The following is a 23,012-nucleotide window of genomic DNA, read 5'->3' as shown; positions in this document are numbered from 1 at the left end:
ATCTTCATCATCATTACAAGTGCGGGTGAGTAATTTTATAATTTCAAATATATTTTCTTTATTTTTTGTAAGAAGCAACGTATGTTGCATTATCTAAAACTTTTCATTAATTCTTGAGAAATGTTATAGTGCAATAAAAAGATCATTCTTTTGTTGAGATAGCAACAATACAAATTTATGCAAAAAGACGCAGGCGTTTGAGCAAAACATGGCATAAAAGATGCGCATACGAGCCACACTGTGACAACAAATGCAAAAAACTTGAGCATGCAGATTACCGAAGATGCAGCAGCCCTTCTTGGTTTCCCTTTAGTATAAAATGTTATTGCTTCTTCAAGTGTAGAATATAGGTAATTAGCTAATTCATACAAACCCATCTAATAAAGTTACATGTATTCCTTAACAAGTGAAAAGCACGACGTCACTTTATTCGATTGGTCTGTATGAATTAGCTATGATTTCTGTCCGAAAACTAGACCGGGTTGTTGGGCTGTTAACCAATTGTAATAATCTAGGCCAAAGAACAATGTAAACTTTGGACCTGGAATGGTGTTTGTCATACTGGTGTTTCATTCTTTCATGTGCAGCTACAAGGTTGTGCTTCATGGGGTGTGAGTGTAGTGGATCATCGGCCAAAGGTAACCAATCAACCCATTGTTTAGGTTTTTCTCCCGTTCTCTAGACTAAAGATATATACTGTCTTTTTATTCTTCCAAAGTATATGTGACTTTTAAAATCACCATTGGATCAAAAGATCAAAATTCATTTCAAATCCAATAGTAATTTTACAAGTTACATTATAAAAAGATGATACGTAGCATTACTTTCTTCTTCTTCTTTTTTTTTTTTTTTTTTTTTCACTACTTGTGTTTGTCCATCACTTTAGGGGTAGGATCCCTATCAGAGACAATGGTCTTGGGCATCCTATGCAATTTATAAACATTGGTCATGAATAAAGCTGCAATTTTTGAACCTGTGTAAGGATTCTTTACTGCAATAAAATTGTCCACAATGACTATAATCACACTGAAAAATCATGGAAATATCAGACCAAACCCTAGTAGGAATTGGCAAGGGTTGTAATAGCTCAGCGGGATTAAGGTTCTCTGCTTTGTTCATTTGAACAAATTTCACAATCCCTTATCTATTGTCTTATTTCCTTTTTCATCTTAGGCCAAATAAAATCTGCCCTAGCCCTCTTCAGGGTTTTATGACACCCTAATTGGCCAGCTAATGGGCTACAATGCACATACTGTAGAATTTTTCCTTTCAGCCCAGCATGTGCTCCCACAAATATTCTGCTCCTTTCGAAAAGTACCCTATTTCTGAAACTCAAATTCTTGTTCTCTAGTTTCCATGTTACACCTTCTTGTACTCAATTAAGAAATCATAACCCAATAACTTCAACACTCATTTTTGTTGAGCAGGAGTGCCCAATTTATGCTCCACAAGAAATTTTAAGTTGTTATGGTGACCTAACTAGAAAAGGGTTCCCTCGTAAATTGGGCCTCCACTGTTTCACTGCTAAAACCAATGGGGCTGCAATCTCCCCATACCCTGATAAATTTTCTATAGTAGCCAATTAATCCTAAAAAACCCCCTTAGTGACTTATGGTTCTTAGGAAAAAGCCATTTGAGCATTGAATCAATTTAGATGGATCAGCTTTAACATCCTCAAAAAGATTATGTGTCCTAAATATTCAATTTCAGGACAACCAAATTTACACTTTGATTTCTTTGCATACATTTGATGGTGTTCTAATGACTCCAAAATTGTTTTCAAACTTTAGATGCTCTTTAGGTTATGACTATATATCATCAAAGAATACAATCACAAACCTTATCAAGGCAAACAAAAAAAAAACATCACTAGTAGATGGTGCATTGGTTAAGCCAAAAGGCATAACAAGATATTCATAACGGTCCTTTGTGCATACGAAAGGCCGTTTTAAGGATGTATTCCTCTCTTATTGTCACCTAATTTAGAACCCTATAATCAATGCAAATCCTCCGCGTGCCATCTGCTTTCCTAACAAGCAAACACGGGAGAAGAAAATGGGAATTGACTTGGCCTAGTTACCACATATTCTAACAACTCCCAGACAATCTTTTCTTTTCTTTGTTTTTGATAATATGGATACCTGTAAGGTCTCACTCTTACTGGTTGTGATCCCACTTTCAAATTAATCTGATGATCATGTCTTCTTCCAGAGGGAAGTCCTTTAGCTTCTGCAAACACCCCTTCAAACCCCTTCAGCAGCTCACTGTCTGTTTATCCTCTTTAAAAGAGGAATAGTCCCCCTGACCAAGGAATTGTCAAAAAATACTCCCCCTTTTTTTTCCCATTCTATTGAATTTATGCACTTCCCTTTCATTAATTAATATACTGCCAGTACGGTTTAAACCCTTCAAAATTACTGTTTTCCCATGTAAACAAACTTCATAGTCAACTTTAAAAAGTCCCATAAGATAGGGCCAAAATACCCAAGCCACTGAATCCCTAGGACTTTATCACAACCTCCTAGAGTTAATATGAAAAATTCAAAAACTTTATTGGGACAGTGCCATCAGCTTTCAGCTTATACTGGGACTGTCAAAAAAAAAAAAAAAATTAAAAAATTAAAAAAAAAATCTTGTACAGTGACTCGTTGAATTGATGGAAGGAATTCTTTTTTCTGTTGGGGCCCGGGGGCAGAGGGAACTTAACTGTTCTTCTGTACGTCAGCTAATTAATATACAAAAGCATTAGTACAAGAAACAAAAAGAACTTGTAAGTCTTCAGGGCACATGCAACGGGTAGAAAGGAGAGAGATATGCCCCTTCTAAATAAGTTGAGCCTGAAATTATCCTCAAACTGATCCTCATGATAGTACCAACCAAAGAGTTAAAATGAATCCACATCCCGAACCGCAACCCCATGAGATCTTAATTTTTTGCGGCGAGACCGTGGGAACATGAGTTGCTGAATCTGCTTTTCAGCTGCAACTTCAGACGTTGCCTGCAAATAAAACATGAACACCAAAATTTTCAATAAAATGTACAAGTGTGCGAGAATCTAGACATCATCCATCTTTCAATGAGTTTGGGAGAGTAATATCAAGGAACTGATATCATCAGACATGCTCTGTAGATACTTCAGTGCGAAGAGAAAAACACCCAGCAAGATCAAGGATGATGACAGAGAGCACAAAAATCTTCTAAACTAAAAATATTGAGGAGGGCGTTAACAGAGAACCACTCATTGTGATTTAAGAAAATAAAGTAGTAGCTCCAAATTCGTCTTTTCGCAATCCTTGAAACTTCGGGCATCCCTTTCTCTCAAAATCCACTACATTAAACAATAGATTATATTCTACGGAGATGGAGGCTTAATGGAGATCACTTGTGAATATTCAATGTGGCAGTAAGTTGGGAGGGTGATGTTCTAATGAGTCTTTTGAGGTCAGGGTGTGGAAAAATATCAGGAGGGAATGGGGAAATTCTGTAGATTTGCCAAATTTGATGTGGGTGATGGGTCGAAGATAAGCTTTTGGTGTGGTCTATGGTGCAAAGATCAGAGCTTGAAGGCAGCCTTCCTGAAGTTGTATAGTATTCTTGATTTAAGGAGGCTTTGGTGGCAGATCACTTGCAGCTGTCTAACGACACCTTACGGTGGAACGTCACCTTCATTAGATCAGTGCATGATTGGGAGGTAGAGCTGATTACCTCATTTTTAATCTTTTGTATTCTTCCCGGTTGAGACTGGTCGGTGAGGATAAAATTAGTTGGACCCCTCCAAAAGGAGATGTTTGAGGTCCGGTCCTTTCACAATACGCTTATTTACCCCATTGGCTGTCCCTTTCCTTGGAAGTGCATTTGGAGAAGTAAGGCTCCTTCGAGAGTTATGTTTTTTGTACGGACAATAGCTTTATGGAAGATCTTAACTGTGGATAACTTGAGAAAGAGGCATGTCATTATGGTGGGTTAGTGTTGTATATATAAGAGTGGGGAAATAGTTGACCATCTTTTGCTCTGCTGTGAAGTAGCCAGGGTTTTTGTTTTCCACCTTCTTAGGATTGAGTGGGTCATGCCCTAACGGGTAGTAGTAGTAGTGTTGTTGGTGTTGTTGACTTGTTGGAGATGTCAATTTAGAAGCGTGGAAGTTGATTCCTCTATGCTTAATGTGGTGCGTTTGGAGAGAACGCAATGCTCAAAACTTCAAAGATTGTGAGAGGCCAGTGATAGAGTTAAAAACTATTGTGTTCAAAATTCTTTATGTCTAGATGGCTGTCTATAATTGTTCTCGTTTTTCTAATTTCTTAGAATTTCTTGATTTGTGTTTTTCTTTCGCTTCTTGATTTGTGTTTTTGTTGTATGCATCCCATGTACTTGGGTTGCGCCATTTTACACCTTTTTATGAGATTGAATTATTTAAAAAAAAAAGAAGCGAAAAATCTTCCTTTCCAAAAGGCCAAGAGCTCCACCACTCGTCTGGGCATAACCCACTCAACTCCAAACATATGAAAAACCAAATTCCACAACTCTCTCGTAATATCACATTGAATGAGGTGATTAGGTGTTTTCCCACTCTTTTTACACGTACAACACCAATCCATCACTATAATGTGATTCTTGCGAAGATTATCCAAAGTGAAAACTTTCCCTAAAGATGCCGTCCAAGTGAAGAAAGCCACCAAAAGTTTAGAAATGCCCTTAAAATTCATATTTTCTATAAGGTAAACCCCAAAAATTAATTTTCCTTTTCTAACATTTGTAGAAACTATTCAAAGGTCACAATCTTATTATTCTGATGGAATTCCACAGCAGTAGATTCATAACTAACATAGCTTGAAAGAGAGCGCACTCCCAAGGTGCAATTTAAATAGCTTACCCGGACTTTGAAAGGAAAACGATGTGTTTGTACTTCCGCCCCAGAGAAAACTCTAACATCCATGCCCAAACTGTCGACCCCAATCAAATGAGCTCCCTATACAAGCAGAGTAACTAATCAGTAATGCACAATTTACCTCAAATTGATTAAGAAATGTCAATTGTGGTAACATATATAATATTTAGAAACTATAAGTACATGCACGTAAACATACTATTCAAACTAAAATTGTGTTCATATATGGTGAACCAATGATTTTGCCAAGTCCATAGCTTTCAGATTGAAACCAAAGAGCCTCCACATAAGTGCTACCCTATTACGGGCCTTTTCATATTAGGCTAGCCGTATTTGGTTAATGTATTACGTTTATATTATTTTAGCATAAGGCGGCTACCCTAACTGCATTAGGGTTATGATATTATTTCAATAAGAGTCTCATAATGACTCAGCTCTAGTTTATATTTCAATAAGAGCTGCTGACTCAACCCTAACTCACTTATGTAATATGTAATGAATCATCTATTTAAAGGGGTTATGCTATGAATAAAAATATGAAAAGAATTAATCACAAACCTTATGTTTAAAAGGTCTAGGTTTCCTTGGAACCTAATTTATTTCGTAACATACCCCTACTGAAAAATCATAGCAACAAGACCAACAAGTGATGCTAGAACTAATGACTTGATGGCACGCTGCTCTAATGAAGCAAATAACAACACACTTTTGGTTCTGCACATTTTTAGATCAGCAATTGGCTGTTCTGTAAGTGTCCAAACTTAAGTGAAATATCGGTGTAAAAAAGTGTCCAAGACAAATTTTCAATAGGAAAAGGTGTGCTACAAATATACCAAATAAATTAGCCACATAGAACTTCATGTTTAGTAGATTTGAAAGCCGGAACTAAGAATATAATATCATGAAGCAATAGAGTTGTGAATCATTATTACCTCAACATCAAGGCCCTTCTTTTTGCAGAGAGCCTTGAGAGCAACATTGCAACTAATACCCTTCTCACCAAACCGCTCTACAATTGCTGGGGTAGAATGTGCAAGAACATCAGGCTCAGCATCTTGAAAATCTTGCAAGTTAATTTCAGACTGCAAATATCCGAAGGAAAAAAGAAATATTTTAATAAAAAAAGGTCTGATGGATGCCCCTCTTTCTAAACTACCTGCATGGATAATAAAAAATGCTGCATTTTTTTTTTTTTTTTGCCATCTTTATTTAAACCAGTGTTTACAATTGTCTTCATATTCATTGTTATGGAAACCCTTTTTTTCAGGTATGTCGGGACAATAATAGTCAAACTTACAAATATGACAACGTAAAGTGTAATACACATGCCTGGACACCATACACAGAGAATAGCTCTATTCTCATAACCTCCAACCTGTACAGAGTTGACCCAATGTTGCCTTGATCACTTTCGGAATTCAAGCTCAAGATTTCTCCATCTAAACATAAAACAAAGACAAGTCAACTAAAAAATGCAATAGGCATGTACACCAGTAACTCTCAATTGCAACCAAGAGAAAAATAGAACCATCGCAGTATTCACCTATTAAAGTTTTTAGAGAAATTACACTTTACTGACATGTGATGTGTGTTGAGTTCAAAGCGCCAATATGTAGTTTTAAAAGTTGCACTTTACCCATCTGAGGTCTAATTGTATTTACTATTGGTTCATGAGTTTAATGTATTCAAACTATAATGAGGTAACTATCGTGTTTTTACCATATTTCAAAGCACATGTTACACACGAATTTTAACAATTTGGGGTAAAAAATATAAAGATATAACCTCAGATGGGTAAAGTGCAATTTTTAAACCATAGATTGGCAACAAAACTCGACCCAAACCATAGGTGCATAAAATGTAATTAAACTAAAGTTTTTTGTTTTTGCCCTCTCTTTGCTTTTTTATTAGATTCCAACAGCAGACTAACTAAATTTTGCTTTGAGACACCCTAAATCAATCAAAAAGCTTATTGATTTACTTCATCCTATTTCATCAAGGTGAAAGGGAGGCTGGGAGTCACCTGGGCCTAGGATTTGTTAGTTGGTTGATTCTAGAGGTACCTCCACCCCCACCTAACTGAGTAACCGTGCCACTTTCCTTTCTCCAATCATAAAACCCCTTGTTCTCTTTCTTTGTCCTTCAACCCCAAACAGAATAAGGCCTCATTCTTCCTAATACAGCAAAAATAAATAGGGGGCTGAATTGCAAGACAGTGTGTCACACCATGTAACTAAATCTTCACTTTTCTTTATATATATGTGTGTGTGTGTGCACGGGCGTGTGTGTATAAGTAATCAAAATATCATTGAAAGTGCAAAAGGAGCAACCTAAATACAAAGGGAGTATACGGGAGATATACCTAGCTAGGAGGAGCACACAAGTCAAAGCAAAATCTTCACTTATAATTGAAGTTTCTCCCCAAAATCAATTACAAAAATAGGAGGAGGATGTTAATAAGAAATGAATTGGGAAACAGCTTATCCAATTCAGAATGTCAAAATTCAGATGGATCAAAAGACCTAGACTTGTCAACCCCAATATAGCCGAAAAAAAGCTTTTAGAACTTCTATTGGAGGGTATTGACAGGGCAGTGCAAGAACACCTTTTTTTTGCTTCCTTTAATGAATGACAAACTTTTATTGAAATAGGAACAACCACAGTACATTGGCAGTATACAGGAGAAGTCTCTAAAATGAAGAGCGAACATCTAAATTTTTAAAAGATGTAGAAGTTCAACAAACAAACAAACAAACAAACAAACAAACAAAAAAAAAAAGGAAAAAGAGAGAAAAAAGTGAAACACTTCAAATACACCTAAGAGGGACCAGGGACATGAACTTCATATGATCATATCTAAAAGATAAAATTTGTCTCTATTTCTAAAAAAAAAAAAGAAACCATAACTCCATATTGGAGAACAAACACACATGCATGCATGCATACACACAAATTACAAAGCAAGATATAGTGCACTTATTGATTCCAATAAACATAGAAATGGAGAACTTTTGCTGGTTTTAGATTTGTAATTAACAAATTTTAATGTTTATCCTTCTTAGGGATCCACCCAAATGATCACACACGCACACACAAGATGTCGTTTTACTTATAGATTCTGAATGAGCAAAGAAATCCCAAACTTATTGTGTGGCTTAATATTTATAATCACCAAATCTTTTTGATCGGTAAATTTATAATCACCAAATCTTAATGTTTATCCATCTCAAGGATTCACCCAATGTAATGATCCCATCAGTCTCAGTAACTTGATAGATGAAAAATCCAGGTAGTAGGTCTATTTTGTCAGTTTAACAAGTTAAACATCCCGGCATCTACTGTAATCTCTTATATCCTGCTATTCTCCATGGTAACTCTAATTTATTGGCAAAGGGAAGAAACACAAGATACCTTTCCACTCTGAGTTATATCCATCACTATCAACACAGTGAAACAGCGTTCTTATATATGATTCTTCATCGGCAAAAGCAGGTCTGAGGCAGCCCATAATAGAAACACCGTTTGATGGATAATCCATCATTTTACTGTGTTCCATATTAGCAGCCTACGAGAAAATATACACAAAAATCATTATCGTACGAAGGAATAAAAAAGGACAGAAAAGAAAGGGAAAACAAATGATCCACCTATCAGAATAACTCACTTAAAGTTTCATCAATTTTTAATTTTGAAGAAAGTAAAGGATAAGGATTGACTCCAAAAGGGTTACATAAGTAAATGTGTCATATGATCCTTATATCTTTTGAACTTATATAAAACATCACCCAAAAGAAGATCAATCATACTTATCAAAAATAAAATAAAAAGATCAATCATATACTTGTCATTGCTCACAAGAGTTGCCAAATGAAAGGGGATGACAGTATTCAAGTAACTTTGAGAAAAATTTGGCAATGATTCAGAGTTCAAACTTGTTATCATACATGACTTCCCTAATTTATATGCGATAGCGGCCAAAACCTAAATGGGCATCTAAATATTATCAAACAAGCCATTCCACTCCATTTTCACATAATGTCAGATGACATTACCATGTTTTAGTAACATTTAAAATTTAGCTCATTTAGGCATTGAGAATATACTGCATAAAAAGAATGGGATAAGTTAAAGGTAGAATGAAATCATCCCATTTTTATTCACATTAACTAAGGTCTTAATTCTACAAAATCAATTTGCATGCCCTATGACAAGTTCTTATTAAAGGGTAACTCCCATGCCTTTCGATTGAATGGGGGGAAAAAAAAAATTAAAAAAAAAAAAAAAAAATTGAATAGTTGCATTCCCTATGTGCTACCCTAACTTCCACTGTCACGTGAAGAAATGAGAAGCTGTTGCATAAGAGCTGAAGGGAAAGGCAGCAGGAGCATGACAGTTAATTCTGTTAGGAGGCATTGCAGCAGGTGTATAATAGAAGCTGTTATAGTAGTTGTTGGTAGTTAGTTGCAAAAGTTGTTACAGTTAGTTGTAAACAATTGTAAGCCTAATTGCCTTGACTGCTAAGCTTATATAAGGCTGGTTAAGTGCAAGAAGGGGATTATCTTTTTTGGAGAATTGTAAAAGCATTGTGAGGAGATTTGCCATCTCGAATTGGCCAAGCTTATTCAATAAGAAGAAGTAGTTCCTTTTCTCTCTTTCTCTTCCATTTTCTCTCTTATATTCAGTTTGGCAGTAACCTTTCTGTTACAAGTGGTATCAAAGCCATTTGTTTTCTTTTCATGAAAACTAGATCTATGGGGCAAGATTCTGATTTGGTGCAGTTCAGGAAGGACTTTAAGCAGTTGCAGGATGATTTTTTAGAGAGGAATGCAAGGCAGGATAGATTTGAGAAGAAGCAAGATGATCAGTTTGCTTTCATAAGTGCAAGACAAGATCGTTTTGAGAAAAAGCAAGATGACCAGTTTGCTTTCTTGAGTGAACAGTTGGCACAAGTGATGAGAGGCATTCAGGAATCGCAGAGGGCACCAGAGCAAAGAGATAAAAGTTCCTCTTTTGACACTATGGAGGCCAATTTTGGTTCAACCTCAAAAGGAAGGATTCATGCAACAAATGGTGCAGGGTTTCAGGCAGGAGATGGATTTCACACTAAGTCCATTCGGTTGGAGTTTCCTAAATTTGATGGGGAGGATCCATTGAATTGGTGTTACAAGGCTGAGCAGTTCTTTGATCACTACTCTACACCAGATTGTCAAAGGTTGAAGATTTCTTCTTTTCATATGGAAGGTACAACCTTAATTTGGTTTCAAGAATTGCATAAATCAAATTCTTTTGCTACTTGGGATGATTTTGCTAGAGCATTACAGACTAGATTTGGTATGGGGTCTTATGATGACCCTATGGAAACATTGTCAAAGTTGAAACAAGAAGGATCTTTGCAGGAATATAAGCAACAATTTGAAGTATTAGCTAATAGAGTAGCTGATTTACCTGAAGCACATAAATTGAGTTGCTTTATGGGGGGGTTAAAAGATGAAATTAGATTGGCAGTTAAGATGTTTAAACCTAAGGCTCTAGTTGATGCTTATTCTTTAGCAAAAATTCAGGAGGATTATGTGTGCAATTTCAGAAAAAGCACTAAACCACAATGGAGTCAACTCCCTTATAATAATGCTGCAAGAAGTTTTGGGGGAGAAAGTAAGAGTACTGGGTTTGTGGGAGGAAAAACTACTCTTTTTGGTCAACAGAAGAGTCTTGAGAATGCTGCAAATGGTAATAACCAGAATAAAGCTACTCTTCCTGTTTCTGGTAAAGCAATGTTACCAGTTCAAAAAATTTCTAATGCTGAGATGATGGATAGAAGGAAGAAAGGATTGTGTTATAACTGTGATGCTAAGTGGAGCCGTGGCCATGTTTGTGCTTCACCAAGACTGTTCTTGATTGAGGAGATCGAAGAGAAGGTGAACAGTTTGAAAGAGGTTGAAGAAGAACCAGATCCAGGTGAATTTTTTTTAGAAGAATTTCCTGAAATCTCTTTGCATGCCATTATTGGAAATCCTACTCCTAAGACTATGAGGATTGTAGGTATGATAAACAATCACAAGATAATAATTTTGATTGATTCTGGAAGTACACATAACTTCTTAGATCAGGAAAGGATTAAGGGAGTGGGAATTCAGCCTGTGAATAATGAATCTATCAAAGTTAAAGTAGCTAATGGTGATGAGCTTGTAAGCCCTGGTAAATGTAATAACACAAAGGTGAGGTTGCAAGGTTATACTTTTGTTGTTGACCTTTATATTTTACCTTTGGCTGGTTGTGATATGGTACTTGGCATTCAATGGTTGAGGACTTTAGGGCCTATATTGTGGGATTTTCTTAATCTCACTATGCAGTTTGTGTATGAGGAAAGAACTTGTTTGCTGGAAGGGCTGGTTGCTAATCTGAATCTGTGTGTAGAAGATGATGAATCCTTTAAACTAAGTAGAAGTGAGAACAAGGGTGTCTTGTTGCAGCTTCTTGGTGATGATAGTACCCAGATGCAAGGGGATGAAGATGGAAGGAAGCAAAACAAAGAAGTTGGTCCTATGGCTCAGTTATTGGCAGAATTTGCAGATGTTTTTGCTGATCCTAAGGAGTTGCCTCCTAAAAGATCTCATGATCATGCTATACATTTGCAGGAGGGTGCACAGCCTGTTTCAGTGAGACCATACAGGTACCCTTTTTACCAAAAGGAGGAGATAGAAAAGATTGTGAAGGAGTTGCTGCAGTCTGGAGTAATTAGATGCAGTCAGAGCCCATTCTCTTCTCCAGTTTTACTTGTAAGGAAGGCAGATGGCAGCTGGAGGATGTGCATGGATTATAGAGCCTTGAATCAAGTAACTATCAAGGACAAGTTTCCTATACCAGTTGTGGATGAGCTGTTAGATGAGTTGTGGGGAGCTCAATGGTTTTCTAAACTTGATTTAAGATCTGGTTACCATCAGATTAGGGTGGTAGAGAGGGATATTCATAAGACTGCCTTCCGCACTCATGAGGGCCATTATGAATTTTTAGTGATGCCATTCGGCCTTACTAATGCTCCATCTACCTTTCAAAGCCTTATGAATCAGGTTTTTAAACCTTTTCTTAGAAAGTTCATCTTAGTTTTTTTTGATGATATTCTGGTTTTCAGCAAAGATTTGGATACTCATAAGCAGCATTTAAGGATCACTTTGGATTTATTGAGGAAGAATCAGTTATATGCCAAAATGTCTAAGTGTAAGTTTGGTTGTAAGGAGGTGGAGTATCTTGGACATGTGATTTCTGCTTCTGGTGTTAAGGCTGATCATGAAAAGATTCAAGCTATGGTTGAGTGGCCTTTTCCTAAAACTCTTAAGTCTTTGAGAGGGTTTTTGGGACTCACGGGTTACTACAGAAAATTTATTCAAGGGTATGGATCTATTGCAGCCCCATTGACAGCTATGTTAAAGAAAAATGCTTTTGCTTGGGATGAAGCAGCTGTGGGTGCATTTAACAGTCTCAAGGCTGCCATGACAGCAGCTCCAGTCCTAGCTCTTCCTAACTTTTCCCAGCCATTTGTGATTGAGTGCGATGCTAGTGGTATTGGAATTGGAGCAGTGTTAATGCAAGCTGGTAGGCCAATAGCATTCTTGAGTAAAGCCCTCAAAGGGAAAGCTGTTCATATGTCCACTTATGAGAAGGAGTTGTTTGCCCTAGTAACAGCTATTCAAAAATGGAGACCTTATTTGGTTGGGAGGCCATTTATTGTCAAAACAGACCATCAAAGTCTGAAATTCCTATTAGAGCAGAAGGTGGGTACCCCATTTCAGCAGAAATGGATCACTAAATTGATTGGCTATGACTTTATCGTGGAGTACAAAAAGGGAGTGGATAATAGAGTAGCGGATGCTCTATCAAGAAGGGAGGATTGGGAACCTGAGTTGACCTTGTCTCTTCTATCCATACCTACTATTAGTTGGATAAATGATTTAAGGGCTGAGTATGAAACTGATGTGCAACTAAAGGCTTTAATGGAACAATGGAAGACAGGAGAGTTAGATCCAAACAAATTTTTCCTTAGGGATAAGTTGTTGTTTTATAAGAAGAGGTTATACATTGGGAGTTCTCAGGCCATAAGAGCACAAGTTTTGCATTTTGTGCATAGTGATCCGATTGCAGGCCATTCAGGGTTTGAAAAAACATTGCAAAGAGCCAAGAGGGATTTTTATTGGAAGGGGATGACTACTGATCTCAAGAAGTTTATTAGAGAGTGTGAAGTTTGTCAGCAATCTAAGTATGAGAATATGTCTCCAGCTGGCTTGTTGCAGCCTCTTCCCATTCCTAGCAAAGTGTGGACTGATGTGTCTATGGATTTTGTGGAAGGACTACCAATTTCTCAAGGGAAATCAATGATCTTGGTGGTAGTAGACAGATTGTCTAAGTATGGTCATTTTATTGCTCTTTCTCATCCCTATACAGCTATTAAAGTAGCTCAAGTGTTTGTTCAAGAGGTCATCAGATTACATGGAATGCCTACTTCCATTGTTTCAGATCGAGACCCTATTTTCACTAGTGTCTTTTGGAGAGAATTATTCAAGCTGCAGGGCACTACTTTGAAGTTTAGTACTAGTTATCATCCTCAAACTGATGGCCAAACTGAGATTGTTAATAAGTGTGTGGAGACTTATTTGAGGTGTTTTGTGCAAGAGAGGCCTAAGCAATGGTTGTCTTGGTTGCCATGGGCAGAGTATTGGTATAATACTACTTGGCATGCTTCTACTAAGATGACACCTTTTGAAGCTGTTTATGGCATTCCCTCTCCACGGTTACTCACCTACATTCCGGGGACTACAAAGTTGGATGCTGTAGATGAAGTTCTTCGATCCAGAGAGCAAATTCTGTCTTTGTTAAGGAGTAATCTGCAGCAAGCTCAACAGAGGATGAAAAGGTATGCTGATTTGAGGAGATCAGAGAGAGAATTTGAGGTAGGGCAGATGGTTTATCTAAGGCTGCAGCCCTATAGACAACAATCTGTGGTTACTAGAAGATCTTTGAAGTTATCCCCTAGGTTTTATGGTCCATTTCAGATCATTCGCAGGGTGGGGAAGGTAGCCTATGAGTTAGATCTTCCAGTGGCAGCTCGGATTCATCCAGTTTTTCATGTATCTCAGTTGAAGTTGAAGTTGGGTAACAAGAATTTTCTTATTCCTAAACTACCTCCAGTGGATGTGCATGGGGTCCCTCAGCCAGAACCCTTGAAAATTTTGGCTAGAAGGAGTAAGCAGCAAGGTCGTCGTGCAATTACTGAAATTCTGGTTCAGTGGGTTGGCCAAACTGTTGATGATGCTTCTTGGGAGGACTTGTTTGCTTTACAGCATGCTTATCCGCACCTTGTGGGCAAGGTGCTTTAGAGAGGAAGGCTATGTCACGTGAAGAAATGAGAAGCTGTTGCATAAGAGCTGAAGGGAAAGGCAGCAGGAGCATGACAGTTAATTCTGTTAGGAGGCATTGCAGCAGGTGTATAATAGAAGCTGTTATAGTAGTTGTTGGTAGTTAGTTGCAAAAGTTGTTACAGTTAGTTGTAAACAATTGTAAGCCTAATTGCCTTGACTGCTAAGCTTATATAAGGCTGGTTAAGTGCAAGAAGGGGATTATCTTTTTTGGAGAATTGTAAAAGCATTGTGAGGAGATTTGCCATCTCGAATTGGCCAAGCTTATTCAATAAGAAGAAGTAGTTCCTTTTCTCTCTTTCTCTTCCATTTTCTCTCTTTCTCTTCCATTTTCTCTCTTATATTCAGTTTGGCAGTAACCTTTCTGTTACATCCACCATATATATACGCCACATAATCTTTCTCATCTGCCAACGCATGTCAACAAACCTATTGCACTAATGGAGGACTTAGGAGTTCTATAAGCTGTAATTTGTACCTTATAAGCTCATTAATAAATTTAATTTACAATAACATCATCACCATTTGTCTTTTCATTTGATTATGTTGGTCAGAAATACTTCTGAATGAAAGAAAAAACTACATCTACATATATTGTTATTGGATATTAAAAAAAAATCATTTAACCACATCATAGTACAGAATAGTATCAGAAAAATGTCATGAGATCTCATTGTTAATTCTGTTGCTTCCTATTCGGAGCATCATTATGTATGAAGGTCACTACTTGCAAGCAAAATTAAATGAATTCTGATAGATCTATGCAACTACATTTAAACTTCTGTAACTTAAGAACTATTTATTTAGTAAATAACAAGTCCTAAACAAAATGAGTTATGCTAGTGGATGCAACTGCTCACTATTGAGACTGAGCATTACTTTTCTTTTCTTTTCTTTTTCTTGGCCAAGAGATCAAGATTACTTTATATATATATATTAGAAAGTGCAAAGGGGCGCAACCCTAGTATACAGAAAGTATACAAGAGAAACACCCTATTAGGGTGAAAAGGAAGAACAAAAGCCCAAAATATATGTACGAGCAAGGTGTAGTCATTCAGTAAGAGACGGACATAAAGATAATTTCAACTTAATAGTTATCAACCCAAGCAGTGTTTACCTTTGTCAAGCATTTAGCAAAATAAATAGGGTGAAGCAAGGTAGAAGAATCTGGCATTTCCCAGCCCACTGAAATATCAGACAGTTCAGAATCCAAAACCTATTGAAACCAAAAGTGGCAAACGATATAGTAACTCCAAAGAATCACAAACACATAAAGAAGTTTATCAAATATATTACAGAAACCAAGCATAAGTGATTGCTAACCTCAAAATAATCATCTCCAAAAAGGGTTTCATCGCTAGAAATGTTGTATTCACCAGCTTTCCTTCTGTTCTCATATATTGGGATGTCCATTCCGATCAGCACATTCTGATAAATCATAATTGTAATCATATTAAAATCAACCATGCAACTTGTCCTACATAAGAGATTACAGAAAAAAGATTGATAGCCAGGACCACCATAATGATGTCAGATCTACCATGTGATGTTAAATCTACTATGGATGTCAGCTTATGAGTTTACCATCCATTTCCCTTTTGTACATGGAACCCTGGCCTTGCTATTGCAGAGTTAAACCATGGACATGTCAATACCCACCACCCAATGTATCATAATTTCAGATTGTGACATAAATATCTATTAAGATATGTACATACTTGCATGCATGCATTTTTTATTTATAAATAAATGAAATATCATTAGAAGTGAAAAAGGCGCAACTCAAGTACACAGAGAAACAAATGATCAAAACTTCGAAGACAGAGAAATGACAAGGCGAAGTTAAGGCCTTCTTCTTTAACTCCCTTTTCCATTGGATGGCTGCCTATGATTATTTCCATATTTCTAGTTTCCATGACTTTTTTATCCTTTATCTTTTTTTAGTTAGGTGTTTCTCTTGTATACATCCCTATGTACTTCGATTACTTATTAAAAAAAAAAGTGTTGTTCTCCAACTAAGAGGGCTTTCAAGCTAAAAAAATTTTCATTTCAAAAAGAGAAAATATGTATCCAAAAAGAAAAAGGCAAGAAAATTCTCACCACAGGGTTACTTGCTCCACGGTCTTCTAAGATGTTGGCATCATCACAAAGTTCAAAAAATATATCTAAATAAATAAAGGAAATCAATCAGTTTGAATCAATAATCAAATTAACATAATAATATGAATACTCAAATCAGTCTAAAAAATAAAAAACTAAAACAGACCTCCATAGTCATCGATAACATATTGAAATTCGGCCCATGAAATTTGTTCATGTGGTTCACAATGTACCGTCCCAGGAAATACCAGCAAAGCACAGCTGTTAGCCTAAGACAAAAGGAAAATTTTAACCATGCATCAGAACACCAATTGCACTGATACTACCTAAATTTGTCCACAGGTAGAAATATTAGGATTCATCATTTACATGGCTGGCCAACTTACTTTTCTAGTCATAAAACTTTTTTAAAAAAATGAAAGGCAAAGATCATGTCCCTCAGACAGCCAAAAATGTGGTCACCAATAACAACGAAAAAAAAAAAAATGAGAAAGGCAAAGATCATGTCCTTTAGTGCTTATAGGCACACACCTCGACTGTGGTCCTTGCTATTTCAGCAAAAGTAAGTTTGGTGTCCCGGATTCTTCTGGAAACTTTCACTTCTTCAAGAGGATGATAAGCTTGGTTACTCATGTAACTAGAAGAATCAGACACAGAATCTGGGTAGTCTGCAGCAACTGAAACTTTTGAAAGGCAAAGACCATGTCCCGCCGACAGCCAATGGGAAGGTGTTGATCCAAAAAATGGATTCTTGCATCTAAAACATGATGTACAAAAAGAAGTTTTTGGTAAAAAGAGCAAGGATAGATTAAATTTGAAAAATTCAGAACTAAAGGCAGTACAAAAAGTTCGTAAACAGCAATTGAGATGTATCCACCCAACAGATTCCACATTTTTGTAAATTATTTACATACACAAATATTAGATGAAAAGAATGGAAAGAGAAAAGATGTCACCGAAACATAAAAGAAATTCATGACTGCAAAAGAAAGGCATGAGCAATGAAAATTTATGCTGAGTTATAGTCAGACATTGTGTACATCATAATTTCATCATTTCATGTTCAAAAATTCAGATACACTGATGTCAAGGTGACGTTACGATAGGTATTACTAGTGTATGCTTTATGCCATGTTTGGTTGCTGGAAAACAGAAGAGAAGAAATGAAACCTTTTAAATTCTTTTCTTTTCTCTTGGAATGAATATGCATCAAACAAGATGAAAATCTAAAACTATCCTTGGCTTTTTATATCAAATGGCAAGCATTCAATTAGTCCTTTTATCCAAGGAAGATTTGCATCACTCTTAAGAAAAATAAATTAACAATAAAAAAACACTTATAACATAAAATCGTACATAGACCAAGAAAAAATTAGATGAAGAAAGGGGAAGCACAAAACTCATGGAGAAAGTGAAGAATTTTATGCCAAGTTTAGATCATGCATCCATGCGTTCATGTTAATCATAATTCCTTTCAGTTCAATTTCGAAACTTCAAATTTATATTGTCTACTTTCAAATTAAGATAGCAGTAGGTGGCGTATCTCTTGTGACATTGGATATTTTACAAATATTTGGTTGCTAGAAAAAGAGGAAAGGCGAAGAAACTTTGGAATCTTAATTTATTGTCTTCTTCTTAGAATTTAATGTGCATGAAACAAGATGAAAAGGCTTTCCTCCCTGATAAGAGGTAATAAATAATCCTCCTTAGTCCTAGATTCTAAATACCAAACAATACTTTTTTGAAAGTATGCACCTTATATGAAACATTTTCTAAGCAACCAAACAAAGTGATAATGCTATTACTATTAGAACCATAATCTAATCTGCAAGGAATGCTCCAACTGGTATCATATATAAGAAGATCGTAACGACTAGGTTAGTTCTATTAATTATTCAATTATCAACTAAAATACACCTTATGCCAGCAGGATCAGGAACTCTTCGACCATCAAAAGAAGGTACCACGCAGCTGTTTGTTATCCCATATGATGTTGAGCAACAAACCCCTTCTGTATGACATAAATGACAATGAGAAACACCATAGTCAAACAAAAAGAAGAAGAAAAAGAGTATTATGTAAACAAGAAAAAAAATTATAAAAAATAAATAAAATAAAAAAACCTGAAAAATAAAGAATGCTAAACATGAAGGCAGGTGACATAAGGTAAAAAAGGGAACAAGAAAATATCGATTTGCGTTAAAATAACTGTCTACAGAGAAATTTGAGGGAAATAAAAAAGAAAATGTGAAGTTAAATCTTATAAGTTTGTCTTGTTTTGGCTTCCATGACACGAACTCACCAATCAACTAAGCAACATAGTTTAAGTAGGCTCAGGTGAGGTGAGGATTTGGGGTTCCAAGCGTCCAAAATGATAGACCAAAAACAATCCACAATTTCAATGCATATTCCTTTCCCATCTTTTCTCAGCAACCAAAGAAAAACAACAACAAATAGCCCTTGCAGTCAAACATTTGCACGTTGGGATTTTGTCAACAGCTATCAGAAAGCTAATTAACCATTCAAAATACGCTCTTTCTCGGCATTAGGCATTGAAATATTGCAGAAAAGCAAAACGGGTTTCTTCTAAATCATGCAAATCGAACTGGGTATTCCATAAATTCGCAGTTCAGCTATTATCAATATCATGTCCAAGCATAGCAGCAGTATAATAAGACACACAAAAGAACATAGTAAAGGGCATGCCACATGTGACCGTGATTACCGAGGGGGAATGAAGAAGCCGCTGCGATCGCCATGAGAGAGACACACAAAGGGACAAACAAAGATCAAAGGGAGACTATAGGATGAGTGCTGTCGTTGTTGGTGCGCAGCAATAGCATGCAGTCAACTTCGCTCATCAGGGTCTCTCTCTCTCTCTCTCTATGCGTGTCAGATAAGAGAAGAAGGTGGGCTTCTTCTTTGGTGTCTTGCTGTGCCCAATTGTAAATGGACATAAAAAGGGACCTCAAATGTGAGATTGTAGAGCGCAGAAAGTGTCGTTACAAACCCACAGGAGAGCCTGACAAGTGACATCAATTTTGTTTCTTTCCTTTTCTTTTTTCTGTTTTTTTTTTTTTTCTCCTTTTCTTTGTCTAAAATATTTAGATTAGTTTAAATTTAAATTTCTTATCAATTTAAAATACTGTTAATCTACTTTTTTTTTTTTTGGCTATTTTAATTGTTAAATATCTCGTATTATTTTTAATGTAATTTTTCTTTGTATACCATGATCTTGGAAAAATAAAAATGGACATGTGAGTGAAGTACTACGCGTGAGATGGACAATATCTGACATCCAGTTTTTTATTTTTATTTTTTTTCACGATAAAAATCAGTTACAAAGAGACAGGTGCAATATCACAGATACAACCTGGAGGAGTAGAGTACATCCAGGTTGTATCTATAACATTCCTTGTAGCCAATCTTGCCCGAGTATGGGCTGCACCATTATATATCGGATATCCAGTTATCCACATAGCATCTTCCAGTTTTTTTTGTTTTGTTTTATATATATATATATATATATATAATCCACGTAACCTGTTCCAAAATGGACTTTTGTCGACTTGGGAACTGCTTTTCAATTTTTTTCGGGTTTTATAATCTGAATTTCGCATAAAGACAAAAATCAAATTCCAACTCATATTTTCAAAAGAGAAATGGTTGAATGCAATTCAATGTCTACATTTGGTCTATTTTTAGTAACATGATATGATATGATATGAACAATTGTATGAAAGGGAGGATTGAAATCTCCATTATTAACTATGGGCCAAATATGAGCATCATATTGCACGGTAGCATCTTTTTTCAAAATCTGAAATCTCGTTTTAGATAAAAATACAGAAAAATCATAATGAATCACTACGGGCATTTTTTGTGCGTGTTTGATGGACTTAAAAAGTTTTATTTGAAAAAAATATATTTATTTGATAAAAAAATTAAAAGAACTTTTAAGGTTAAAAAAATTTAAAAATTATTAAAAATACATTCATGACAAAAGCATAAAAATAAAATTTTTTGACCGATGATGCTAAAAGCCTCCGCCGTTCATCCCGAATGCTAATGGCCACCACCTTGGTTGTTAAACGCCATCAAGCTAAAAACACCGAAACTCAACCAGGACCCCCACATCATTCACCACCGCTGCCGCAGCCACCACCTTCACAAAACCCCAGCTCCAATCTCCATGAACCCATCATTCACTAGCCTCATCTATTGCCTCGACCCTCGTCCCTAACCATAGACCCATGATACGAGCACTACCAAACCCATCAAAACTAAACTCAAATTTCCACCACCCATGTAATCTGCTCCAAGAAACACCATAATCCATTACGCCACCCATCAGCCATCATCTACGAAGCACCACCCCCTCCACAGACTAAAGACAGAATTGAATATTCCCAACAGCCCGGGTTGCTGCACAAGTGAAGACCTATTGTGGAGGCGACTTCGGTAACTCTCTCAACTCCTCAAACATTGCCGACATTTCGTTGCCTTTGTTGTACTGTGGCTTCCTTCTGTTCCTCCAAAATCTGATTTTGGTGTTGTCATTGCTGAGAAATCCAAGCTCCAAAGTCACAGCCATCTGGCAATTCTCTGAATGAGCTTTGATTGATTTCGACCGGACACAGATAAATCCCAGGTCCCATTTTGAGCGCTTCATGTGTTTGCAATAATGATTTAACCAAATCAAACTTCTTGTTTATTGGTTTTTTGTAATATTCAAAATCCCCAGTGCATTCTTTAACAATCATCTCGTTATTCACATGTTATCACTAGAAGAGAATGGTCCAGTGGTTGTTTTTCGGTAGGGTCGGAGGGTCGGGTTTTTTCTATGGATGTCAGCGAGGGTTTAATTACCAGCAAAAGTGTGGTTTGGTGAATGTAAAGTTGAAATGGGTGAAAGACAGGGCTCTGGATGCTGCTGTAACTGGTGAGAGGGATCTCAGAGCAGCTTGGATTCTTGTTTCCATTATCTCTTCTGCTTCTCAGCAATGTGTTCCCATATACCACCTCTCTCGCCATCGTGGACAACTTGGTCTCCCCCATGATCTTAAGCTCTCCACCTTTGTTAGGAGATACCCTACTGTTTTTCACGAGTCTCATGTTTTTGACAGCGGAGGCACGCGTGTTCCCTGTTTCAGCTTGAGTACTGAAGCATTGGAACTCCACCAAGAAGAACTCAATGTGGTTGAGCAGAATCAGATGGATCTTGTCAATAGGCTGCGAAAACTGCTCATGCTCACCAGAGCCAGGACCCTTCCTTTACAAACTCTTGACCAGCTGAAATGGGACCTGGGTTTGCCGTATGATTACCATCTTTCCTTGATTCCGCAGCGGCCGGAGTTTTTCTCTTCCGTCCACCTCCCTGACAAGCGTGATGGGTTGAAGCTCGTGTCCTGGGATGATGACCTTGCCGTTTCCCAATTGCAAAAGAATGCTGCTTTACAACAGACCGAAGAAGACGTGAAAAATGGTTGCTTAGCCTTTCCGATCGGATTTACGAGGGGTTTTGGGTTGAAAAGAAAATGCATGGAATGGTTGAGAGAGTGGCAAAAGCTCCCTTACACTTCCCCGTATTCTGATGCCTTACATTTGGACCCCCGCACGGATGTCTCCGAGAAAAGGATTGTTGGAGTCTTTCACGAGCTTCTTCACCTAACCATACAAAAGAGAACTGAGCGCAAGAATGTGAGCAACCTCCGCACGCCACTGGCCCTGCCCCAGAAGTTCACTAAAGTGTTTGAGCGCCATCCCACCATTTTTTACATCTCCAAGAAGAATGACACTCAGACAGTCGTTCTTAGGGAAGCCTATGACCATCAGCAACTCCTGCAGAGACACCCCCTTGTAGAAATCAGGGAAAGATTGGCAAGCATGTTGAGAAAAGGGCTGTTGGATAGGAGCAGGGGGCTATACAGGAAAAGTGCAGGCCCTGGTCTAGAACAAGATCAATCAAATGATGTTTATGGTGATGAAGTGACTGATAATCAGCGTAGTTCTGATGAGGAATCAGACTGTAATCCATTTTCTGAATATGATTCAGATGACTCTATACACGACCGTTGTTGAGTTTTGACAGTGCCAATAATTATATTGAGATCATGTGAAGTTCCACCTTGGGTGAGCAAATATTTGTCTAGTTATTGTTTCAGACTGTTAATACAAAATATGCGAGCTATATGCATATCATCTGCTTCTTCCCTTGGATTGATTGTTTGATGAGGAAATCGTCTATAACTTGAAAGAACCATTGTTTCATAGCCTAGGGGATGGACGGTCGGATTCCTCTTGGGGTGGGGGGTGGCGGAGGTGGTGTTGGATAGGGACGGCAGCTAGGTTCCTCCCTGATTGACCAATATTTTTCTATTTGGACCAAACATTGAAAAAATAATAAAAACCTTTTATATCGAACAAACACTTTTTTATCTCACAATTATTCAATAACGCTAATATAATTGTTTTAACCTAATTTTTGTTTTAACAATGACTGATCTAAAAGTTAGTTAAGACTGTTACAATAGCATTTTTTTTCGAGCATTGTCGTTCTGACAAAAAAAAAAATCTAAATTCCTTTTAATAAATCCAAACAGTGCTAGAAATTATAAGTA

The 23,012-nt window shown here is 36.9% G+C and overlaps 2 protein-coding genes across 3 annotated transcripts; one reads left to right on the top strand and one right to left on the bottom strand.

The window, feature by feature from the left end:
- Positions 1-1,857: 1,857 nt before the first annotated feature.
- Positions 1,858-19,320, bottom strand: LOC132167526 (uncharacterized protein At3g49140). 2 transcript variants are annotated; one of them, XM_059578530.1, is made up of 12 exons: positions 19,118-19,320; positions 18,310-18,403; positions 16,924-17,149; positions 16,559-16,661; positions 16,393-16,457; positions 15,616-15,720; positions 15,410-15,508; positions 8,297-8,450; positions 6,215-6,324; positions 5,818-5,967; positions 4,871-4,966; positions 1,858-2,998 (listed from the first exon to the last, which is right to left on the bottom strand). In XM_059578530.1, exons 1-12 carry the CDS (start codon positions 19,149-19,151, stop codon positions 2,885-2,887), a joined length of 1,350 nt encoding a protein of 449 aa, XP_059434513.1. In that variant the 5' UTR covers positions 19,152-19,320; the 3' UTR covers positions 1,858-2,884. The 2 variants fall into 2 exon arrangements, 1 of the variants encoding a protein (XP_059434513.1); XR_009438688.1 differs by lacking the exon at positions 1,858-2,998 and having other exon boundaries at positions 4,877-4,966; positions 6,183-6,324.
- Positions 19,321-20,456: 1,136 nt separating this feature from the next.
- Positions 20,457-22,573, top strand: LOC132167527 (protein WHAT'S THIS FACTOR 9, mitochondrial). The gene has a single exon (XM_059578531.1). It carries the CDS (start codon positions 21,187-21,189, stop codon positions 22,471-22,473), a length of 1,287 nt encoding a protein of 428 aa, XP_059434514.1. The 5' UTR covers positions 20,457-21,186; the 3' UTR covers positions 22,474-22,573.
- Positions 22,574-23,012: the final 439 nt, after the last annotated feature.

The sequence above is a fragment of the Corylus avellana genome, chromosome ca1 (assembly GCF_901000735.1).
Source record: "Corylus avellana chromosome ca1, CavTom2PMs-1.0".
NCBI lineage: Eukaryota > Viridiplantae > Streptophyta > Magnoliopsida > Fagales > Betulaceae > Corylus > Corylus avellana.
The sequence above is the reverse complement of the archived record's forward strand: the minus strand, read 5'-3'. Positions and strand labels throughout refer to the sequence as shown.